General features: G+C 42.7%; 1 protein-coding gene across 12 annotated transcripts in view; it reads left to right on the top strand.

Moving 5' to 3' along the window:
• The window catches only part of TAMM41 (TAM41 mitochondrial translocator assembly and maintenance homolog), a 123,137-nt gene that overhangs the window by 3,530 nt on the left and 99,375 nt on the right, over nucleotides 1-20,232 (top strand). For 8 of the 12 annotated variants that reach the window (XR_010584733.1, XM_005547827.5, XM_065539510.2 and 5 more), the window contains exons 3-4: nucleotides 3,998-4,090; nucleotides 13,406-13,556. Coding sequence is in view for 10 of the 12 variants with exons in the window: in XM_005547827.5 (XP_005547884.2) it covers nucleotides 3,998-4,090; nucleotides 13,406-13,556 (244 nt within the window). In the remaining 2 variants the exon portion in view is untranslated. Of the gene's footprint in view, nucleotides 1-3,997; nucleotides 4,091-10,257; nucleotides 10,328-13,405; nucleotides 13,557-16,723; nucleotides 16,815-20,232 lie in introns of those variants that run through there. The other 4 variants (XM_074032993.1, XM_074032992.1, XM_074032995.1 and 1 more) reach the window with 2 other exon arrangements.

Here is a 20,232-nt window from a genome sequence, read left to right as displayed (position 1 = left end):
ACTAGGTCTTGGGTGGGGATTGAAGATTTGCATCCCTTAACATGCTTCCAAACAGTGCTGAAGCTGCTGGTCTGGAACCATTGGTCTGGTCAGTGGGAGGAATAGGCAGGCCAATTTAGGGTCAGCTTGGAGACTGATTTTATCTAGAAAGAGGGGCAGACACCCCCAGCAAGAAGTTGGAAGTGAAGAAGATAACACAGGTGATTGGGAGCATGTGTGTCAGGTGATAGACAGGAACCTCTTGGTGCTAGGAGATGGGTGGAATTTGACAGTGGGTGTTGGAAAGCAGGTAAGTTGCCTGGATTCCTGCTGGTGGGTCATCTGACAGCAGGAACTTTGTTGAACTGTCTTTCAGCTGAAGCATCCCAGTCTCCAAGAGAGCTGTCAAGAGCTAAGCAGAACCCCAACCTGCAAGGATCAGTAGGGGTCTAAATCAGAAGCTTCCTAGAGCTTCCCTGGGCAAGGGATGACATATGGGTTTCACTTGCTGTGCCAGCTCTGCCACTCATTGCTCAAAGCAGTCAGACTTTGACAGGCATCGAACCACCTGGAGATCCCATTTAAATGCAGATCCTGACTCATTTGGTCTGAGATGGAACCTGAGATTCTGCTTTTTTTTTTCTTTTTTTGAAACAGAGTCTGGCTCTGTCACCCAGGCTGGATTACAGTGGCGCCGTCTTGGCTCACTGCAACCTCTGCCTCCCGGGCTCAAGCCATCTACCCGCCTCAGCCTCCCAAGTAGCTGGGACTACAGGCACCTACCACCATGCCTGGCTAATTGTTGTATTTTTTGTAGAGACAGGGTTTTGCTATGTTGCCCAGGCTGGTCTCAAACTCCTGATCCCAAACAATCTGACCATCTTGGCATCCCAAAGTACTGGGATTACAGGTGTGAACCACCATGCCCCACCAAGATTCTGCTTTTTTTTTTTTTTTTTTTTTTGAGATGGAGTTTTGCTCTTGTTGCCCAGGCTGGAGTGCAATGGTGCGATCTCCGCTCACTGCAACCTCCACCTCCCGGGTTCAAGCGATTCTCCTGCCTTAGCCTCCCGAGTAGCTGGGATTACAGCGCCCGCTACTGTAATCATGCCTGGCTAATTTTTTGTGTTTTTAGTAGAGTGGGGTTTCACTGTGTTGACCAGGCTGTTTACGAACTCCTGACCTCAGGTCATCCACCCACCTTGGCCTCCCAAAGTGCTGGGATTATAGGCATGATTCTGCATTTGTTATAAGCTCCCAGGTGATGCCAGTGCCACTGGTCAAAGGCCCACGCTTTAAAGGGCAGGAGGTTGGAATACTGACTTGAGAAGGATTTGAAGGTCTATCTGAACTTGGCTAAGGAGTAAGTGTTGTGATTGACTGGTGATGTCTGCATACCCCTTGGGCCATATATTTGCTTTTCTGGTTGAGATCCAGCCCTGCTTTGCCTGTGTTTTGCAGTTGAGGAAACTGAAGTTCAAAGAGAGGAAATGACTTCCATAAGGTCATGCAACTAGTTTGCAACAGGTCCCCTGACTTCCAGGCCCATGATGTTTCCTTTACCTCCCAGTGGTTACTTGACTGCAGCTAGAAGGGCTTTCTGCAGTGCTGCTGCTGGAGTTGGGGGGAAAAAGGCTGACACTCAGTACAGCCTTCTATATCCACTTGAGTCATGCAGAACACTTAGCTTTCTTCTTTCTCCACAGTTAATATTATGCCAAACCTATCTCTAATTAGTAATTTTCAAGCAATATTATAAGTTCCAGTAACCAAATGTTTGGGCATAATTATATGCCAAAAGACCATACTTTTTAGTTGACAATTTTTAGCTGCTTTTTATGTATTTGCAGCTTGAGAAGGCTGTTTGGATACTGAAGTTCAGCAAAGTGGGTCTGAAGATACTTGTTTATGCAAATGGGACTTTGTAACCTGGGAAATCTACAGGATTTGTGCAAATTATTATTGAAATGGGCTTAACTGTCCGGGCACGGCAGCTCATGCCTGTAATCCTAGCACTTTGGGAGGCCAAGGTGGGTGGATTGCTTGAGCCCAGGCATTCAAGACCAGCCTGGGCAACATGGTGAAACCCTGTCTCTACAAAAAATACAAAAATTAGTCGGGCATGATGATGCATGCCTGTGGTTCCAGCTACTCTGGAGACTGAGGTGGGAGGATCACTGGAGCCCAGGGAGTTCAGGGCTGCAGTGAGCCAAAATCATGCCACTGCACTCCAGCATGGGCAACAGAGTGAGACTCTGTCTCAAAAAAAAAAAAAAGAAATGGGCTGAACTGTAATTTCTTGTTTTAGCGTGAATAAAGAAGTTTTATTTTTGGATGTTGCTTTGTAATTACAGAAGTGTTTGAAACAGTCAATAGCAAAAGAGAAATTCACTATGTAAACGATGTCAGTGAAAACTTTTAATTAAAGGGAAATTTCTTGTACTTTGTAATGAAAAGAGCGTTGGAAGACCAGACTGCAATTCTGGGACCTAGTTTTGACTCTGCTACTACTGGTGCCACCTTGAGCATGTCATTTGTTCTCTCTGAGCTTTAGGTTTTTTATTTCTTAAATGAGGAACATGAACTAAATTATCACTTCTCAAACTGTCTTTGGGGAAGGACCAGTTTTTTTTACTCCCAATCCACTGAGAACCAATACTAGATAGCATCTAAGAGCCGTTCCATCTTTAACATCACATGGACCTAAGTTGAAATAGTGGTCACCTTGTAATTGCCTGGTGGGTTCTTCCTGCCGGTTGCATGGACAGGCACTGTGACTGTGGTATTGCAGTAAAGAGTTTAATTAGGCCAGGCTCACGCCTGTAATCCCAACACTTTGGGAGGCCGAGGTGGGCAAATCACTAGAGGTCAGGAGTTTGAGACCAGCCTGGCCAACATAATAAAACCCTGTCTCTACTAAAAATACAAAAAAATTAGCCAGACGTGGTACCGTGCACCTATAATCCCAGCTACTCAAGAGGCTGAGGTGCAAGAATGGCTTGAACCCGGGAGGCAGAGGTTGCGGTGAGCTGAGATCATGCCACTGCGCTCCAGGTGACAGAGTGAGATTCCATCTCAAAAAAAAAAAAAAAAAAGAGTTTAATTAACATTAACGTGAGGCTGGGCACACAGGAGAACTGGCGTTGTCACTCAAATCACTCTCCCTGAAAGCTCGGAAGTTAGGGTTTTTGAAGGATAGTTTGGTGAGCAGGGGACTAGGGAATGGGTACTGCTGATTGGTTGGGGATGCGATCATACAGGTGTGGAAAACAGTCCTCATGGGCGGAGTGGGCCTTTTGGTGGGGGAGGGACAACAGGACCAATTGAGTGTTGAGTCATGGTGGTTCTGGGTGGGGTCAGTCAGTTGCCAGAATGCAAATGTCTGAAAACATCTCAAAAGACCAATCTTAGGTTCTCCAGTAGTGATGTTATCTATAGGATTAATTGGAGAACTCACAAGTCTTGTGACCTCTGAACACATGTCTCCTGAGCAGTAAGACATCGTAGAAGCTATGCCAACATTTTAGCAGAATTCAGGCTCTTCCCATAACCCTAATCTTGTGGACTTTCATTAGTTTTACAAAGGTGATTTCAGCTCTGGACTGGGGAGGGGAACAGTTTTAGGGAGGGACTATTGTCATACTTGCTTCAAAATTAAACTATAAACTATATTCCTCCCCCTTGGTTGGCTTGACCTACGCCCAGGCATGAGCTGGATAGCCAGCCTGTGAGGCTGGCAGCAAGATGGAGTCAGCCATGCTGGACTTCTCTTACTGTTATAATCTTGTGAAGGCACTTTCAACCTCGCCTCAGATACCCTAGCGGCCAAATCAGTCTTGGGCACTAAACCTCTCGAAGGTTTTGGTGGAGATGTGTGTTTTCACCAGGCAGGCGTTTTGAGTGGCTTTGGAATCAAAGTACTGCTCTGATCAAGAATTTTATATATTTCCTTGTATTTTGTACTTGTATAAGCAATATCATGGTATTTTACTCCTTTTTGTGCCATTTTTCCCTTCAGCTTATCAAATATGGAGTTATTAGCACTAATATTCTGATTGAAGATCTCCTCAACTGGAATAACTTATACATTGCTGGACGACTCCAAAAACCGGTGAGTGTTTTACAGGCTGCACAGTTAGGGATGCCTTTCCTCTCTGAGCCTAACCTTACTTTGATCATTGTGATTGCAGTGAGATGGAACTCTGGAAGTAGAAATGAGTTTCTGACTCTTCCTATTCCCTATAAAATTTATTGCCAAATAATATCCACATATTCTCTTGTGATATTGTGATATAAGAAGAAATATGTATTTGGTTTTTTTCCTTGGGCTCCTGGTTCAGAGGTCCTAAAACCCTTGGAATATCTGAGTGATAGGGATGAGTGTCTTTTATTATTCATAACAGGTTCCTTTCAGTCATATCTGAGTTTATACTAATGAAGTGACTCTTGATGGGCCCCTGGATAGATTCAGGATAGGGTTGGTTGCCAGGGAGCCAGCCATGTGATGAGAGGCTGGACCTTTCAGGCCTGCCACTCCCACCTTCACAGAGGGAAGAAGGGCTGGAGATTGGGCCAATCACCAATGGCCAGTGATTTAATCAGTCATGCATAGGCAGTGGAACCTCCATAAAAAAACAAAGGGGTTCTGACAACTTCTGGGTTGGTAAGCACATCAAGGTGCTGGGAGGGTGGTGTGCCCAGAGATGTCGTGGAGCTCCACACCCTTCTGCTACCCCGTATCTTACCAAGCATCTCTTCCATTTGGCAGTTCCTGAGTTGTGTCCTTTATAATAACCAAGTACATGCAAGTGAAGTGCCTTCCTGGCTGGGCACGGTGGCTCACACCTGTAATCCCAGGACTTTGGGAGGCCAAGGTGGGTGGATCATTTGAGGTCAGGAGTTCAAGACCAGTGTGGCCAACGTGGTGAAATCCCATCTCTACTAAAAATACAAAAAAGTTAGCTGGCCGTGGTGGTGCATGCCTGCAACCCCGACTACTGGGGGAGGCTGAGGCAGGAGGATCACGTGAACCTGGGAGATGGAAATTGCAATGAGCCGAGATCATGCCACTGCACCCAGCCTGGGTGACAGAGTGAGACTCTGTCTAAAAAAAAAAAAAAATGCCTTCCTGAGCTCTGTGAGCCATTCTAGCAAATTATGAAGCCAGAGGAAAGGGGAAGTAGCCCCTATCCCTTTCTAGTAAACAATCATTGTACAGGCCACCTGGACTTGTGATTGGTGTCAGAAGTGGGGGAGGCTTGTGAAACTGAGCCCGTAACCTGTGGGATCTGACTCTGACTCCAGGTAGCTAGGGTCAGAATCGAATTTAGTTGTAGGACAGTCAGTTGGTGTCTGGAGGGCTGGATAATTGGTTGGTGTGACACCCATATTTGGAGTCAGAAGTGCTGGGAGTAGAAGCCGGGTCGCAGTCCACTCTCCCTCCTGCTGCCCTCCCACTCAAGATTCTCCAGTGACTGCATTGGGCTCCAAGTTGACTCATTTGGGCTGGGGGAGGGTGGCAGAGGAGGTGCCTAGTGCCTCAGTGGAGCCTTCCTCAGCACTACCCAGTCACCTTGTCTCCTAGGACATGTACCACGGAGGCACTGTTTGTCCACTGATGCATCCCAAGGGCAGTGCCTGGATCGTGGGATGCTTCAGTAACCTTTGAGTAAATGAATGCACCAAGTAGTTATTCCAAGGGACTGGTGTTCCCATCCCTTTTATTCTCTTTCTCAGGCCAGTGGTGATGCCTTCTCTATTGTCTTAGCTCTTTTGGGACACAGGTAGAGGAGGCTATGGGGAGTAGACTTCTCCTTGGGCTTTAGTAGAAACAGGAAACAAACACAAAACAGGAAAAAAAAAGGAGAGAACTTAAACTTTTAACAAGTATTTGCAATATCACCTTTCTTCTTTTTTTTATTTTTTTATTTTTCAGATAATCAGTCTGAGAAGGGGTCTTTCCACAGTTTGAGAACTATGTTAAACAGTTACAGTTGCTAATCTCACACTTCCTACTATAAGGAAGATTTTCATTGTGTGTGAGAGGGTCCCAGGCTCCACAAGAGGGCGATGGATCGTTCTCGAGTGTCTCCCCTGACAGCGATGTGCTGCTTCTATAGCTGTCTACGGGAAAAATGACAGATTTCCATAGCCTTAGCTCACTGATTTGTGTCATAAACATCTCTTTATTGATGTGCATGGGCTGTCAGGATTCTCCTGCCTTGCACCTGGGCTTACAGTTTTGTAGTGTAGCTCCTGAAAATGTCCAGAAACACTTGATCCGGGCAGGGGTTACACAGGTATATGCATGGACAAATTTATCAAACTGTACCCTTAAAGTTAAGTTGCACTTCACTGTAACTTTTACTTTAATTTAAAACATTTTTAAAGTCCAGAAATGATAGGCTTACTGAAATTTCATATCTATACAGATAAATTTCTCATTTCTAAGTTGGATGACTAGTAAAGCTCATAATTGAGCAATTGGAAATTTGTAAATATTTTATTTCCAAGGGTTTGTTTTTTTTTTTTTTTTTTTTTTTAAAATATGCAAAAGATGGGCCAGGCACGGAGGCTCACGCCTGTAATCTCAGCACTTTGGGAGGCCGAAGTGAGTGGATCACTTGAGGTCAGCAGTTTGAGACCAGCCTGGCCATCATAGTGAAACCCCGTCTCTTCTAAAAATACAAAAGTTAGTCGGTCATGGTGGCGCATGCTGATAATCCCAGCCATTCAGGAGGCTGAGGCAGGAGAACCGCTTGAACCCAGAAAGTGGAGGTTGCAGTGAGCTGAAATTGCACTACTGCACTCCAGCCTGGGTGACAAAGCGAGACTCTGTCTCAAAACAAACAAAAACAAAATATGTAGCTTGATGGACATCAAATTAGAAGCCTTGAGTCATATTCAGTCCTGCCACCCATTAGCTGTTACATAAACTTGGGCATCTTGTTTTATCTTTCTGAACTTCAGTTAATTTATCTGTGGAATAAAGGTCCACAAAGGTGTTGAAAATTGGAAGCAGGGCCGGGTGCTGTGACTCATGCCTGTAATCCCAGCATTTTGGGAGGCTGAGGCAGACAGATCACTTGAGGCCAGGAGTTCGAGAACAGCCTGGACAACATGGAAAAACCCCATCTCTACTAAAAATACAATAATTAATTGGGAGTTGTGGCATGCCCCTGTAATTCCAACTACTCGGGCTGCTGAGGCAGGAGAATCGCTGGAACCTGGGAGGCAGAGGTGAGCTGAGATTGTGCTATTGCACTCTGCATTCCAGCCTAGGTGACAGAGTGAGACCTAGTCTCAGAAAAAAAAAAAAAAAAAAAGAAAAGGAGTATTGCAAGCAAGGTAGTAGTGCTGGGAAGAACGCAGTGTTTCAGAATCCAACAGATGTAGGGTTAGGATCCCAGCTCTGATGCTTGCTAATATTGTGACCCTGCACCACTGGCAGTCTCCATAAGCCTCAGGGTGTTTGCATCTGTAGATGAGTCTGATGGCGCTGACCTCAGAGGGTTCTGAAATGCCTGGTACTTAGTAGACACTCAGAAAATGGTCTTTCCCTTCTCTCTGTGCCTTTGCTTATCTCAGTTATTTTGAGATAGAAATTGAATGTTAAAATGTTATATTATTCTTTGCATTATACTTTATGTTTAGAATATTTCAAAATTTTAAAAAAGTCTTTAGAAACCAGAAATGCCATGAAATCTCAGAATGTAAGCACTGGAAATGACCTCAGGGTTTATCTAACTGTTATATCCTTGTAAAACAAAAACAGCAATTCAAGACAAGTAGTAGCAGCCATGCTCATATCATGCAAAACTCTGCATTTCTCAGCTGACTTGGAGAAGAAAATGTTACTGATAGCAATGATTATTTTCTAAGGCTTTTTGTGCTTCTAGCACAAGAAAATTAGGGTATCATAAAATCATTTGAAAGTGTTGAACATATTTTTTTAAATTGAGAATGATAAATGGGCAAATTAACTCTCTCTTCCACCTTACTCCCAGTTTCCAACATGTGGAAATCACTGTTAACCAGAATGATAAAAATTTTTAAACAAACTACCACTTATAATGATAATGATTTGAAACAAACTGCCACCTCTAGGTGGCAGCAAGTATTAATCAGACTTGATAAACAAATCTAATGAAAAGAGGGTGGTAGTATTTTGGACAAGAAAGTTGGGTAAATATCTTAAGAAAGAATTATGAGAATATGAGTATGAATTCTTTATGTGTTTTAAAAGGAGTCACATTAAATTATGTTGTCTAAAGCCCCAGAATTGTCTTGCATTTTACAAATTGAAATAGAATTTCTCAATCACTAACAATTTAAGTCTTTAAAAGGAATATAGACCAGGCGCGGTGGCTCACACCTGTAATCCTAGCACTTTGAGAGGCCGAGGTCGGGGAATCACCTGAGGTCAGGAGTTCAAGACCAGCCTGGCCAACATGGCGAAACCCCATTTCTACTAAATAATGGAAAAATTAGCCAGGCATGGTGGCACACACCTGTAATCTCAGCTACTAGGGAGGCTGAGTCAGGAGAATCACTTGAACCCAGGAGGTGGAGATTGCAGTGAGTTAAGATCATGCCACTGCACTCCAACCTGAGTGACAGAGCAAGACCCTGTCTCCAAATATATATATGAGTATCTTGCTTAAAAAGATGGACTTTCTGGGAAAAGTTGAGTGTAAGTTAAATTTTTATCATACTTTACCATTAACTTATCTCATAATTGATGTAATACCCTAATTTTATTTTCAGTACAACCTTAAGTTTCTGAGTTTATTAATATTTTCCCAAGTAAAAAACCATGGAATTTAAAGTGTTTAATATAGCATTGTGACCAATCTTTTTTTAAGCCAAGAAACCTCTCAAGTAATAATTAATGGTTACTTTCCTAGTTAACATAATTTTGGATATTTGTATTTTACATTGCTTTTAGTGTATAGATAATTGTGCTTGAGTTTTTAAGGCATTTATATTGACATGCAGTGGTTTTTTTGCTGCCTTGTTAAGAGGATTTTAATTTATTTAATGTATTCGTTGCAATATATTTTGCCTTTTAGTAATGTAGCTTTATTTAATTTTAATTTTATTTTTGCAACAGGGTGTTGCTTTGTCACTCAGGCGGAAGTGGAGTGGCATGAACACGGTTTACTCAACCTCCCGGGCTCAACCAGTCCTCCCATCTCAGCCTCCTGAATAGCTGGAACCGTAGGCACATGCCACCATGCCCAGCTAATTTTTTATTTTTTTTTTTTTGTGAAGATGGGGTTTTGCCATGTTGCCCACATTGGTCTTGAACTCCTTGGCTGAAGGGATCCACCTGCCTCAACCTCTCAAAGTGCTAGGATTACAGGCGTGAGCCCCCATGTATGGCCTATTTTTTAATAACAGCTTTGTTGAGATAAAATTCACATACCATACAGCTCAACCATTTAAAGAGTACAGTTCAGTGATTTTTACTGTATTCACAGAGTGCGACCATCACCGTATTGTAGCTTTATTGATTAATTTTTTTGTGTGGGTAGAAAAACCCCCAGTGGTATAAAAGATCCCTAAATTGGGAGTTGGAAAACCTGGCTTACTAATTCTGGCTCTGCCCTGCTATAAGCAAATGTTTGGGCTGCTAGCGTTTGAAATGCACAAATTGAGCCATTCATTTCTTTATTCAAAAGACAACTGTTTCTTCTCTGTGTATGCCAAAGGAATTTTTTGAAATGATACCATGTTGCTTGTCCTCGAAGAGCCCAGAGTCCAGCAGGTAGATATTGAGTAAGGTTTCATCCAGCTGTAATGTTCAGTGTTTCTTCTTCATCCTTAAGCAATGACTATTTAGAAGAGTTAAACCTCCTGGTCGTTTGGAATGGAACGGTTCTGGTGGACGGTTGAGTATTTGAACAGTAGGTAGGGCTGTGGTCTTTGTGATTAAAATTTCACTCTTTGCAATTCAAGTAGTCTCTCCTTGTGACAGTTTTAGAGGAGCCCACATGTGACTTTCTCTTTTTTCCTGTCTTGAAAGGTACTCACAAATCTCTCCTTTGAAAGTCCCTTTAAGCAATGCCCCTTTCTCTCCAGTAAAGATTTTCCTCCCTGGCAGTCGTGCTAATGTTATCTATGCAGTTCAGGTTGGGGCATTCCCAGTAAGATACAAACAGCTATTCACAAATCTGAGCACTTTCTTCTTTTCCCAGGCCTCTCTGGCAGTGTCCCAAGAGTTCACTGGCTTTTCACTCTGAACAACAAATAACAGTGCTGCTGAGACAAGTTCCTAGTTCACCTTTCGTTGAAGAACCAGATCAGCACAGTAGCAGAATCTTCCGAATTGACATTTTTCCTTTGAGTAAGGATGCTTTTATTTTCACCCTCTTAACCTTAAATAGCAGACTGCTTTCTTACAGTCTAGGTAGAACAACTTCCTTGGAGAACAAGTGGTATTTTGTTAACTAGGAAAATTTCCCCAAACTTTTCTTTGCATCTTTGAGTTGTTATCGTCTCAAAATAGCTCCTAATTTCACTGGGTTTCTAAGCCATCAAAAACAGAGGTGAAGGATTATTGAGAAGGATGTGTGATGAATGGGGATGAAGAATGGGAATGTGGAAGTAAAGAGACATCACAGAGTTGTGGAAAGAGCACTGGGTGAATCCTGGGACTGGATCCCGATCCAGTTTGCCACTAGTCTCTTGGAGAAATCGTTTAACCCCCTCCGGGCCTAAGTTTTCTGTCAGTAAGAGGAGGCAGTTGCCTTCCTAGATTAATAATTCAGTATGGAATACAGCCATCCCTTGGTGTCTATGGGGATTGGTTTTAGGACCTGCCCCCACCCTCAGATTCACGTCTCTGATATAAAATGGCCCAGTATTAACATATAACCTGTGCACATCCTCCTGTGTATTTTAGAGCATCTCTAGATGACTGGTAATACCTAATACTGTGCTTAGACATCACGTCATTCACCTGCCTTCAACATACTAATTGGCCTGTGGCGCCAGATTCTACGTTTGCTTTTTGGAAGTTTGTGGATTTTTTTTTTTTTTTTTTCCCTGAATGTTTCCCATCTGTGATTGGTTGAATCCATGGGTGCAGAACCCACGGATATGAAAAGCCAACTGTATAAGGTTTAGGAAAGTTTTTCAAGGAATAAGCATAGGTGTTTTTATAGGACCTTAAAATTTGTTTTAATCATCTTTCAAGATAAGTTAACCAGAATAGAACCATAAATCAATGCATGAGAATAATTCAGAATATTCAGAGCTGAATTTGCCAAGTAAAAGGGTGTGATCCTGATTTTTGTTGCCAATTCATTATGCAACTGTAGGCAAGTCATGTTGCTGGCTGGTCATGGGTTACTCTCTGCAGATGATTGCAGTAATGCTGAACTCACCTAAGGGCTGAAAGGCTTAATTAAGGTCCATTAAGTCCTCAGAATTGTAAGGGAGGAGGTGGTAATATTGAATCAAGTGGCGTACCTACCATATGTGATGTTTGTATGTTATAAATATTCCCTTAGAAAAAAGTAGGGAAAAAAGGTAAAAGAATTTAGATTCTGAAGCCTGATTGATAAAATAGTAGTTATGTGTTTTATAATGCTGTTTTTTACAATTAGAAGAGAAGAAACTATGCCTTGGGATACTGCAGCATTCTCCTCTTTCTTTGCTTTCTGATATTTATTTTGCAGTTTCTCATAGTGTGTCTTTTATGTGCCATCTTAATTTTGTCAAAAATTATCTGTATTTGACAAACAAAAGGCAACCTATGCCCTGTTTTCTAGAATAGGTGAAAAATGTGTCAATAGTACCCATGATTTAGAGATGGTAGATACATTTTAGACATATGGGAGTCTTTATTAGGGACTTCTAGACCCTTTCCTTTGTGTAGAAAGTCAGTCAGAAACAGTATGATGTTTTAAAAAGATTATGGTGGGAGTGTGAATTGGTATAACCACTCTGAAGAGCAATTTGACAGCAGTAAGTGTACACCTTAGAGCAGTAATTCTCAAAATGTGGTCCCTGGGCATTAAGAACATGTTAGAAATGTACATTTTTCAGCCCTCACCCAGGCCTCCTGAAACAGAACTCTGGGCGTTGCATCCGATAATACACATTTTAACAAGTCCTCCAGGTGATGCTAATGCTAGTTAAAGATGAGAACCCCTGGCCCAGAGAAGCTCTTGCCTTGTGCACTGAGAAGCGCACACAAGGAAGCTCATTTCACTGAAGGGTTTGTGTGCAGTAACTCATTTGATCTTTCTAGCAGCCTTATGGGCTTGATTCTGTTATTTACCCCATTTTACTGATAAGGAATTATGCCCATAGTCACAGAGCTAGTAAGAGATGGAGTTGGGATTTGAACACATCTCTTAACTACAGTGCAGTCTTTAAAAGAATCTTAACTACAGTGCAGACTGGAGCTCTTAGTATTTTTTTTTTTTTGAGACGGAGTCTCACTGTCTTTCAGGCTGGCGTGCAGTGTCATGATCGTGGCTTACTGCAACCCACTGCAGCCTTAACCACCTGGACTGAAGCTGTCTTCCTACCTCAAACTCCTAAGTATCTGGGACCACACTTGTGTATCACTATGCCTGGCTAGGTGTTTGTTTTTTTGGTTTTTGTTTTATAGAGATGGGGTCTCACTGTGTTGCCCAGGCTGGTCTCATGCTTTGGCCTCCCAAAGTGCTGAGATGACAGGTGTGAGCCACCACACCCAGTCACCCTTTATTTTAATGGATTTGTGGAAAGTCTCAGATGGAAGCTTCTACTCTGTATTGAGGAGAAAATTTCTTTACGAGCAAAGCAGTTGCTAGTATTCTAGGCACTTTACATTTATTATTATAGTCAATCTTTGTGACAGTTCTTTGATGCAAATCATTTGCCCAAACTCACATAGCTGGTAAGTACCTGGACTTGAGCCCATACCTATCTCTAAAATCCATTCTTTTTCTAGTGTAACTAGTTTTCTTTCATTTTTCCTTAGTCAAGTTCAAAATCAGTGTATCTAGAAATTGTGAAACAGAGCATGAACTTCCTATGTTAGATGTGGTCCAAGATTACAGATGCAGTCTAAATAAAGAGGTAAAATGCCTCTGTCGACTAAAAAATTAAGTGACGATAGTGAGATTATAAATTTAAAAATATTAAAGTTTCCAAAGGACTTTTACTCTTTTTCTAAACCTATGATGCGTTTCCTCATGTAAGAAGAATATTTGTTTTCTTTGGCATTTTGATCCTTTCCTGTGTCATATGATTTCTTTGACCTTGGCATAAAACAAGGAGATTCTGGGATTACTTATTAGAGGAACAGTTTTGTGTCACCTGAATCAATATTCCAAGATCTTCAGTAGGAAGAGTTTGAGATAGTTCCAGTGCATGTGTAACCCATGCTTGAGCAATGCTTTTCTTCCCAATGTTCTGCCTCTTTCAGGTGAAAATTATCTCAATGAATGAGGATGTCACTCTTAGATCAGCCCTTGATAGAAATCTGAAGAGTGCTGTGACCACTGCTTTCCTCATGCTCCCCGAAAGCTTTTCTGAAGAAGACCTCTTCATAGAGATTGCCGGACTCTCCTATTCAGGTTAGTATGGTTGCTGCCCAGATGTTCTGCAAGGAAGAGATTTATATTTGAAGACTGCAGATATCCTGTTCTCACTCGGCACTGGAGCTGCTACAGTCTTAGTTGTAAATCACATCACCTCATGTGGTTCTGGCACTAACCTCGTGATTTGCCTCCCTACCTCCCAGGTCCCCTCTCCACATCTCCACACTTATTGTCCCAGGGTAATTTTGTTGTTGTTGTTAATTTTTATTTTGAAGTAATTTCAAACTTAGAGAAAAGTTTCAAGAATAATACAGAAAACTCCCTATGCCCTTTTCCCAGATTCACCAGTTTTAGCATTTCACTGTATTTGTTTTCTCATTCTTTCTGTATCAGTGGTTTTCAAACTTTAGCGTGTATCTGAGCAACCAGGAAGTCTCAGGTTAAAACACAGACTCCTGGGCCCTACCCCGGACAGTTGATTTAATAGGTTTGAAGATGGGCCCAAGAATTTTTATTTTTAGAAACAAGTTCCCGGCCGGGCGCGGTGGCTCAAGCCTGTAATCCCAGCACTTTGGGAGGCCGAGACGGGCGGATCACGAGGTCAGGAGATCGAGACCATCCTGGCTAACACGGTGAAACCCCGTCTCTACTAAAAAATACAAAAAACTAGCCGGGCGAGGTGGCGGGCGCCTGTAGTCCCAGCTACTCGGGAGGCTGAGGCAGGAGAATGGTCTAAACCCGGGAGGCGGAGCTTGCAGTGAGCTGAGATCCGGCCACTGCACCCCAGCCTGGGCGACAGAGCAAGACTCTGTCTCAAAAAAAAAAAAAGTTCCCAAGTGATGCTCATGCCCCTCCAGGGGTCCCACTTTGAGGACCACTGTTTTCTCCATATGTGTAAACATACTCTATATATGTATTTTTTCTAAACCGTTTGGGAGTATGTCACACATATTATGTCCCAAACTGAGAGGGTAGAGCCCCTGGCCCCTCACCCTCACTGCAACCAGAGGAGCCCCTATCTATCTGTTTACTGTAGTAAGGTTCCTTGTAAGATTTCATTTACAAAACAAGTGGTCTGCTACTTTTTTAAAAGTCTGAAAACCACCATCTTAAATATAATCTTTCCTGATTTTTAAGTGTAAGTCAAAGAACTTTATGCTTAGAACATTGGAAAAGCAGTTTAGTGTCTGAATCCCAGTACAGACAGATAAGATTTCATGGAAATTTAAGAGACCTTAGAGGTTTTGTTCTTCCATTCTTCCCTAAATTCATCTACCATGACTACGGCTGTATTTGCAACACTGTAGAGAAAGGCACTGAAGCGCCTTTTTCTCTGGGTGCTTCCAGCTTCACCTGGCAGCCTCCCTGCCTTCCAACGAAAGACACGGGCAAAGAGTGGCGTGGCCCCGTGCCAGAATGAGGAGGCCACATGCACTGTGTGAGCAAAGGGAGTCACTTTATTAGAGTGATTCCCTTCCCATACTCCACTGTGAAAAATGATGGAACGGAAGCCTTTTATGAAAGCTGACTTGGTGGGAGAAGATGCAGGACTGTTCTCTACTCTGCCCCTACCACTACCAGTCCTCCATTTCTTCCCTTCTAGTCAACATCTTCATAGCGTTGGATGGATTCTGGGAGTTCCTTCTAAATCCTGAACATTACTAAGGAAATTTACCAAATTTCTTTTTGAGCTGCTTTCACCTCTTTGAAGACTCCTAAGTTAGCCTTCAGGCTGCTACCAATTTTAGCTGATTTTTGCTGGAACTAGAAGAGAGTAATGAGGGTAGAAAATGACATGGGCTCTGTAGGTAGATCTTTTTCATAGGTATGAGACCTACGCCAGGCAAAGTGTTGAAAGGTACATTTTCTTCCTGACTTTCATAGGCCTCTGAGAACCCAGTGTCCTAGAATTGATCGGTTTCTATCCCTTGGCAAACCACCGAAATCTCCCAAGCCCTGAGAATATGCCAAAATTCATATTGTCTGCTAATCTCATTTTTATTTATAGCTTTGACATTGTCCATCTTTTTCTAGTTGTGAGATTATGTATGGTCCCTAATCTGTGAAGTTCAGTATTTTTCCTGGGGAGTGTGCAGGAGAAGGAACAGAAAAACTCTGTCTGTCCATGTTGTTGGACAAGTGCCTGGTAGTAATTACTTCGGCAGAGGCGAGATCGGTATTACTTGTAGCAATAACAATCCTTTACATTTTATACAGTATTTAAGGACTACTTTAACTGCCCTGAGGTCAGTATTATTCTAAATGATAGGTGAGAAAAGAGTAGGTGGAGGATGAGAAGCTGCGAATTGGGAAGGAGAAAGCTTTATCTTTTGTTTTTTATTTTTATTATTTTTCCTCCACCCACCTCCTTTTTTTCTCTCTCTCTCTCTTTTCTTTTTTAAGACTGATTCCTAACCCAGCCAGGTGTGGTGGCCCTGTAATCCCAACAGTTTGAGAGGCCAAGGCAGGCAGATCACTTGAGGTCAGGAGTTCAAGACCAGCCTGGCCAACATGGCGAAATTCCATCTCTACTAAAAATACAAAAATTAGTCAGACATGGTGGTGCATGCCTGTAATCCCAGCTACTTGAGAGGTTGAGGCAGGAGAATCACTTGAACTGGCGAGGTGGAGGTTGCAGTGAGCTGAGATCATGCCAGTGCACTCCAGCCTAGGTGACACAGTGAGACTATGTCTTGTGTCTCAAAAAAAAAAAAAAAAAGCAAGCTTTCTAACCCTTTAGTTTTTCTTAGAAGTTAGCATTTAAATGAACAGGAAAGGAGCACCAAATGCATTTTAAAGGGTCACCCTGAACTTTGTCATGTAAGTACAACTATTAAAATGACAATGTTAGGCATTGGTCCTTGGTTTAATATTTATCAAGCAAAACAGCATTTCATACCCTAAAGAACTGCAGATGGAATTTCTGCTCTAAGGAGCTTCACATTAATAGCATGCAGTCACAGTGAGTCAGTGGTAGACTTGAAAAACAACACGTGTGAAAAAGGCAAGAAGGGTGTGAAAGAACATGATATGTTTAGAGAGAAAGCAGTAGATTGATGTGACTGAAGTCTGTGGCTTAATGGCAGGGAAAATAGCATTTATTATTGGGTGCCAAGGACTACTCTCAGTACTTTAAATTTGATAACTAGTTTAATTCTCACAACAACCTTTTGATTTGGGTGCTGTATCATTGCCCCATTTTACAGATGAGAAAACTGAGGCCCAGAGTGGTTCCCTGTCTAAGGTCACTCATCTGGTGCATGATGGACTAGTTTGAATACCAGCTTTCATAAGGTATTTGAACCTTTCTTTCTTGTGTGTGGTTTTGTTTTTCATTATTTTATTTCCTGAAACACAAGCTTGAACCTTTCTGAGCCCCCAGTTTTCTTATTTGTAAAACAGAAATAACTATCTCACAAAGAAATTTTCGATGAGATAATACATATAATAGCTTCCAACATCTTTTTTTTTTTTTTTTTTTTTTTTGAGACAAGGTCTCGCTCTGTTGCCCACCCTAGAGTGCAGTGGTGAGATCACAGCTCACTGCAGCCTCGACCTCCGGGGCCAAGCAACCCTTCCACCTCAGACTGCCAAGTTGCTGGGACCACAGGTGCATGCCACCACAGCTGGCTAATTTTATTTATTTTGTGTAGAGACAGGGTCTCGCTATGTGCCTTGGCCGGTCTGGAACTCCTGAGCTCAAACAATCCTCCCGCCTTGGCCCCCCGCCCCCGAGTGCTGAGATTATAGGTGTGGGCCACTGTGCCTGGCTGCCTCCAGTATGTTACCTCATTAATAGTCAGTGTTCCAAAAATGATTGCTGTTGTTATTATTTTTAGGGATTATTGTTGGTCACATGGGTTTTCCTCAGGTTGAGACACTGTTGTTTGTTCAGTCATCCAGTGATTGATAGACACTTAGGTTAGCTCCATTTATCACTGTTTTGTTAGCAACACTGCTGTAAATCACTTTGTACAGATTACTTTCGTTGGGGAAGGGGCAAAGGAGTCACTGACTTCCTTGGATGTGTTCTCCAAAGTGGAATTAATGTTGTCAGCTGTAAAAATTATAAAACTTCTTACACAGACAAATAATGCCTGTCAAAATTTGCGGGGTGCTGTGGCTCACACCTGTAATCCCACCTTCCAGGCTGCAGTGAACTATGATCACACCACTGCACTCTAGCCTGGGCAACAGAGCCAGACCCTGTTTCTTAAATTAAAAAAAAATTAGCTGGGTACTTAGATGGGTTGAAACATGGCAGCCCCCTTTCATGTGGCTGGTTAAGGTCCTCAAGGGATGAAAAACACCTTCAGGCACTCTCCTATGAGAGAGAGAATGGGCTTCTTTCATTGCCAGATTGTCTGAACACAGCCTCAGCTACTTCTAGGAATAAGATGAAGCAGTGAGGAAGTTGCCAGTTGAGTGATTCTTGGGGAAAAAAATTTAACAATTAGTGCCAGCTCTCTAAAGTGTGGATTCTGGATTCCTTACAAGCAGTGTGGTTGGAACGGCGTATGGGAGCTGACTGCCTCAGGACTTTAGAACCCTGCTTCTCTGTGCCTCAGCCGGAACTCAGGGTACTCGGTAGTCACTTGCTAATTTCTGAGAACACAGCACTCCTGAAGGGATAGAAAGCATGAATAATACCCAATCTTTTTAGACTAGTACCCCGTGTCAGGTATTGTAACATTCATTCAGTCCCTGAAATTTACAAACTAGTTATTATTGCTTCCATTTTTCATTTGAGGATACTGATGCCCAGAGAAGTTGAGTGGCTTGCCCTGAGTCTCATAGCTCATAATTGCCCAGCTAGCATTTGAACCCAGGCAGTCGTCTTCCTGGAATGCTTGCTCTTAACCCTTTACCGTTCTGAAAGGTCTGTGGTGGTGGGCGTCACTCCTGGTTCACACTTGGGTCAGTCCTTCCCCAGGACCTACTGGGTCACACCTCCCTCCTCACCCCACCCCACCCCAGTGGGCCTCAGTTCTGGCTTATCATAGAGGCCTTCCCTGACCCCCACTGCAACTCCACCACTCCCTGTGTCTTTCCCTGTTTTTGTTTTTCCCATAGCAGGTTCCATAGTCGGCTACACTGTATCTTATTGTTGGTTGATTGGTTGGTTGATCTTTGGTCTTTGTTCCACTACTGAGGATGTGGAGGGAAGGAATTTTTGTCTTGTTTTGCTCCTTCTGTTTGCATGCTTCCAATAGTACGTTACATGTACTAGGTGCTCAGTAAATATTTGATTAGTAGATTATATTGCTTCCTTCCTGAACCAATATAGTGAACCTGATCCTCCCTATTGCTCCCTACTTTTGTATTTTCTAATGTATAGAAAAGGAAGGCTGGGCATGGTGGCTCATGCCTGTAATCCCAGTGCTTTGGGAGGTGGAGGCAGACAGATCACTCGGTCAGGAGTTTGCGAGCAACCTGGCCAACAGGATGAAACCCCATCTCTACTAAAAATACAGAATTAGCCTGGTGAGGTGGAGGTTGGTGAGCCGAGATGGTGCCACTGCACTCCAGCCTGCCAACAGAGCGAGACTATCTCAAAAAAAAAAAAAAAAATTAGCCAGGTGTGGTGGCACGCATCTGTAGTCCCAGCTACTAGGGAGGCTGAGGCAGGAGAATTGCTTGAACCCAGGAAACAGAGGTTGCAGTGAGCTGAGATCATGCCACTGCACTCTAGCCTGGGTAACAGAGTGAGACTGTCTCAAAAAAAAAAAAAAAAAAAAAAGTGAAAAGGCAGCTAACAAAATGGAAGAAAATATTTACAAATCATGTAACTGATAAGGGACTAGTATCCAGAGTATATAAAGAATTTTTAAAATACAATGGAAAGGCTGGGCACAGTGGCTCACGCCTGTAATCCCAACACTTTGGGAGGCCAAGGCTGGTGGATCACTTGAGGTCAGGAGTTCAAGACCAGGCTGGCCAACATGGTGAAACCCTGCCTCTACTGAAAATATAAAACATTAGTTGTGTGTGGTGGTGTGCAGCTGTAATCCCAGTTACTTGGGAAGCTGAGGCAAGAGAATAGCTTGACCCCAGGAGGTGGAGGTTGCAGTGACCCGAAATCATGCCACTGCACTCCAGCCTGCGCAACAGAGCAGGACTCTGTCTCAAAAAAACCAAAACAACCACAACAACAGAACAATGAAAAGACAACCCAGTTTAAAAACAAGAGAAGGATTTGAATAGCCATTTCTTCAGAAAAGGTATTCAAATGGCCAGTAAACACATGAAAAGTTGTTCAACATCACAGGTATTAGGGAAATGGAAATACCAGTCCAAATCAGAGAGACGCCATTGTACACCTGCTACAATGGCTGTAATAAGAAAGGCAAGAACAAGTGTTGAGAATGTGGAGAAATTGGGACCCTCATACACTGCTGATAAGATTGTAAAGTGGTACAGCTGCTTTAGAAAAAAGCTTGGCGGTTCCTCCAAATGTGAAACATAGTTACCATATGACCCAGCAGTCCTACTCCTGTATGTCTACTATGAGAAATGAAAACATATGTCCACACAAAAACTGGTACATAGCAGCATTATTCATAATGAATTGCCCAAAAGTGGAAATAACACAAATGTTCATCAACTGAGAAATGGATAAATAAAATTGGTGCACGTGTATATTACTTAACCATAAGCAGGAGTGAAGTACTGATAAATACTACCGTGTGATGACCCTTGAAAACATTTTGCT

Source organism: Macaca fascicularis, chromosome 2 (assembly GCF_037993035.2).
Source record: "Macaca fascicularis isolate 582-1 chromosome 2, T2T-MFA8v1.1".
Taxonomy (NCBI): Eukaryota; Metazoa; Chordata; class Mammalia; order Primates; family Cercopithecidae; genus Macaca; species Macaca fascicularis.
The sequence above is the reverse complement of the archived record's forward strand: the minus strand, read 5'-3'. Positions and strand labels throughout refer to the sequence as shown.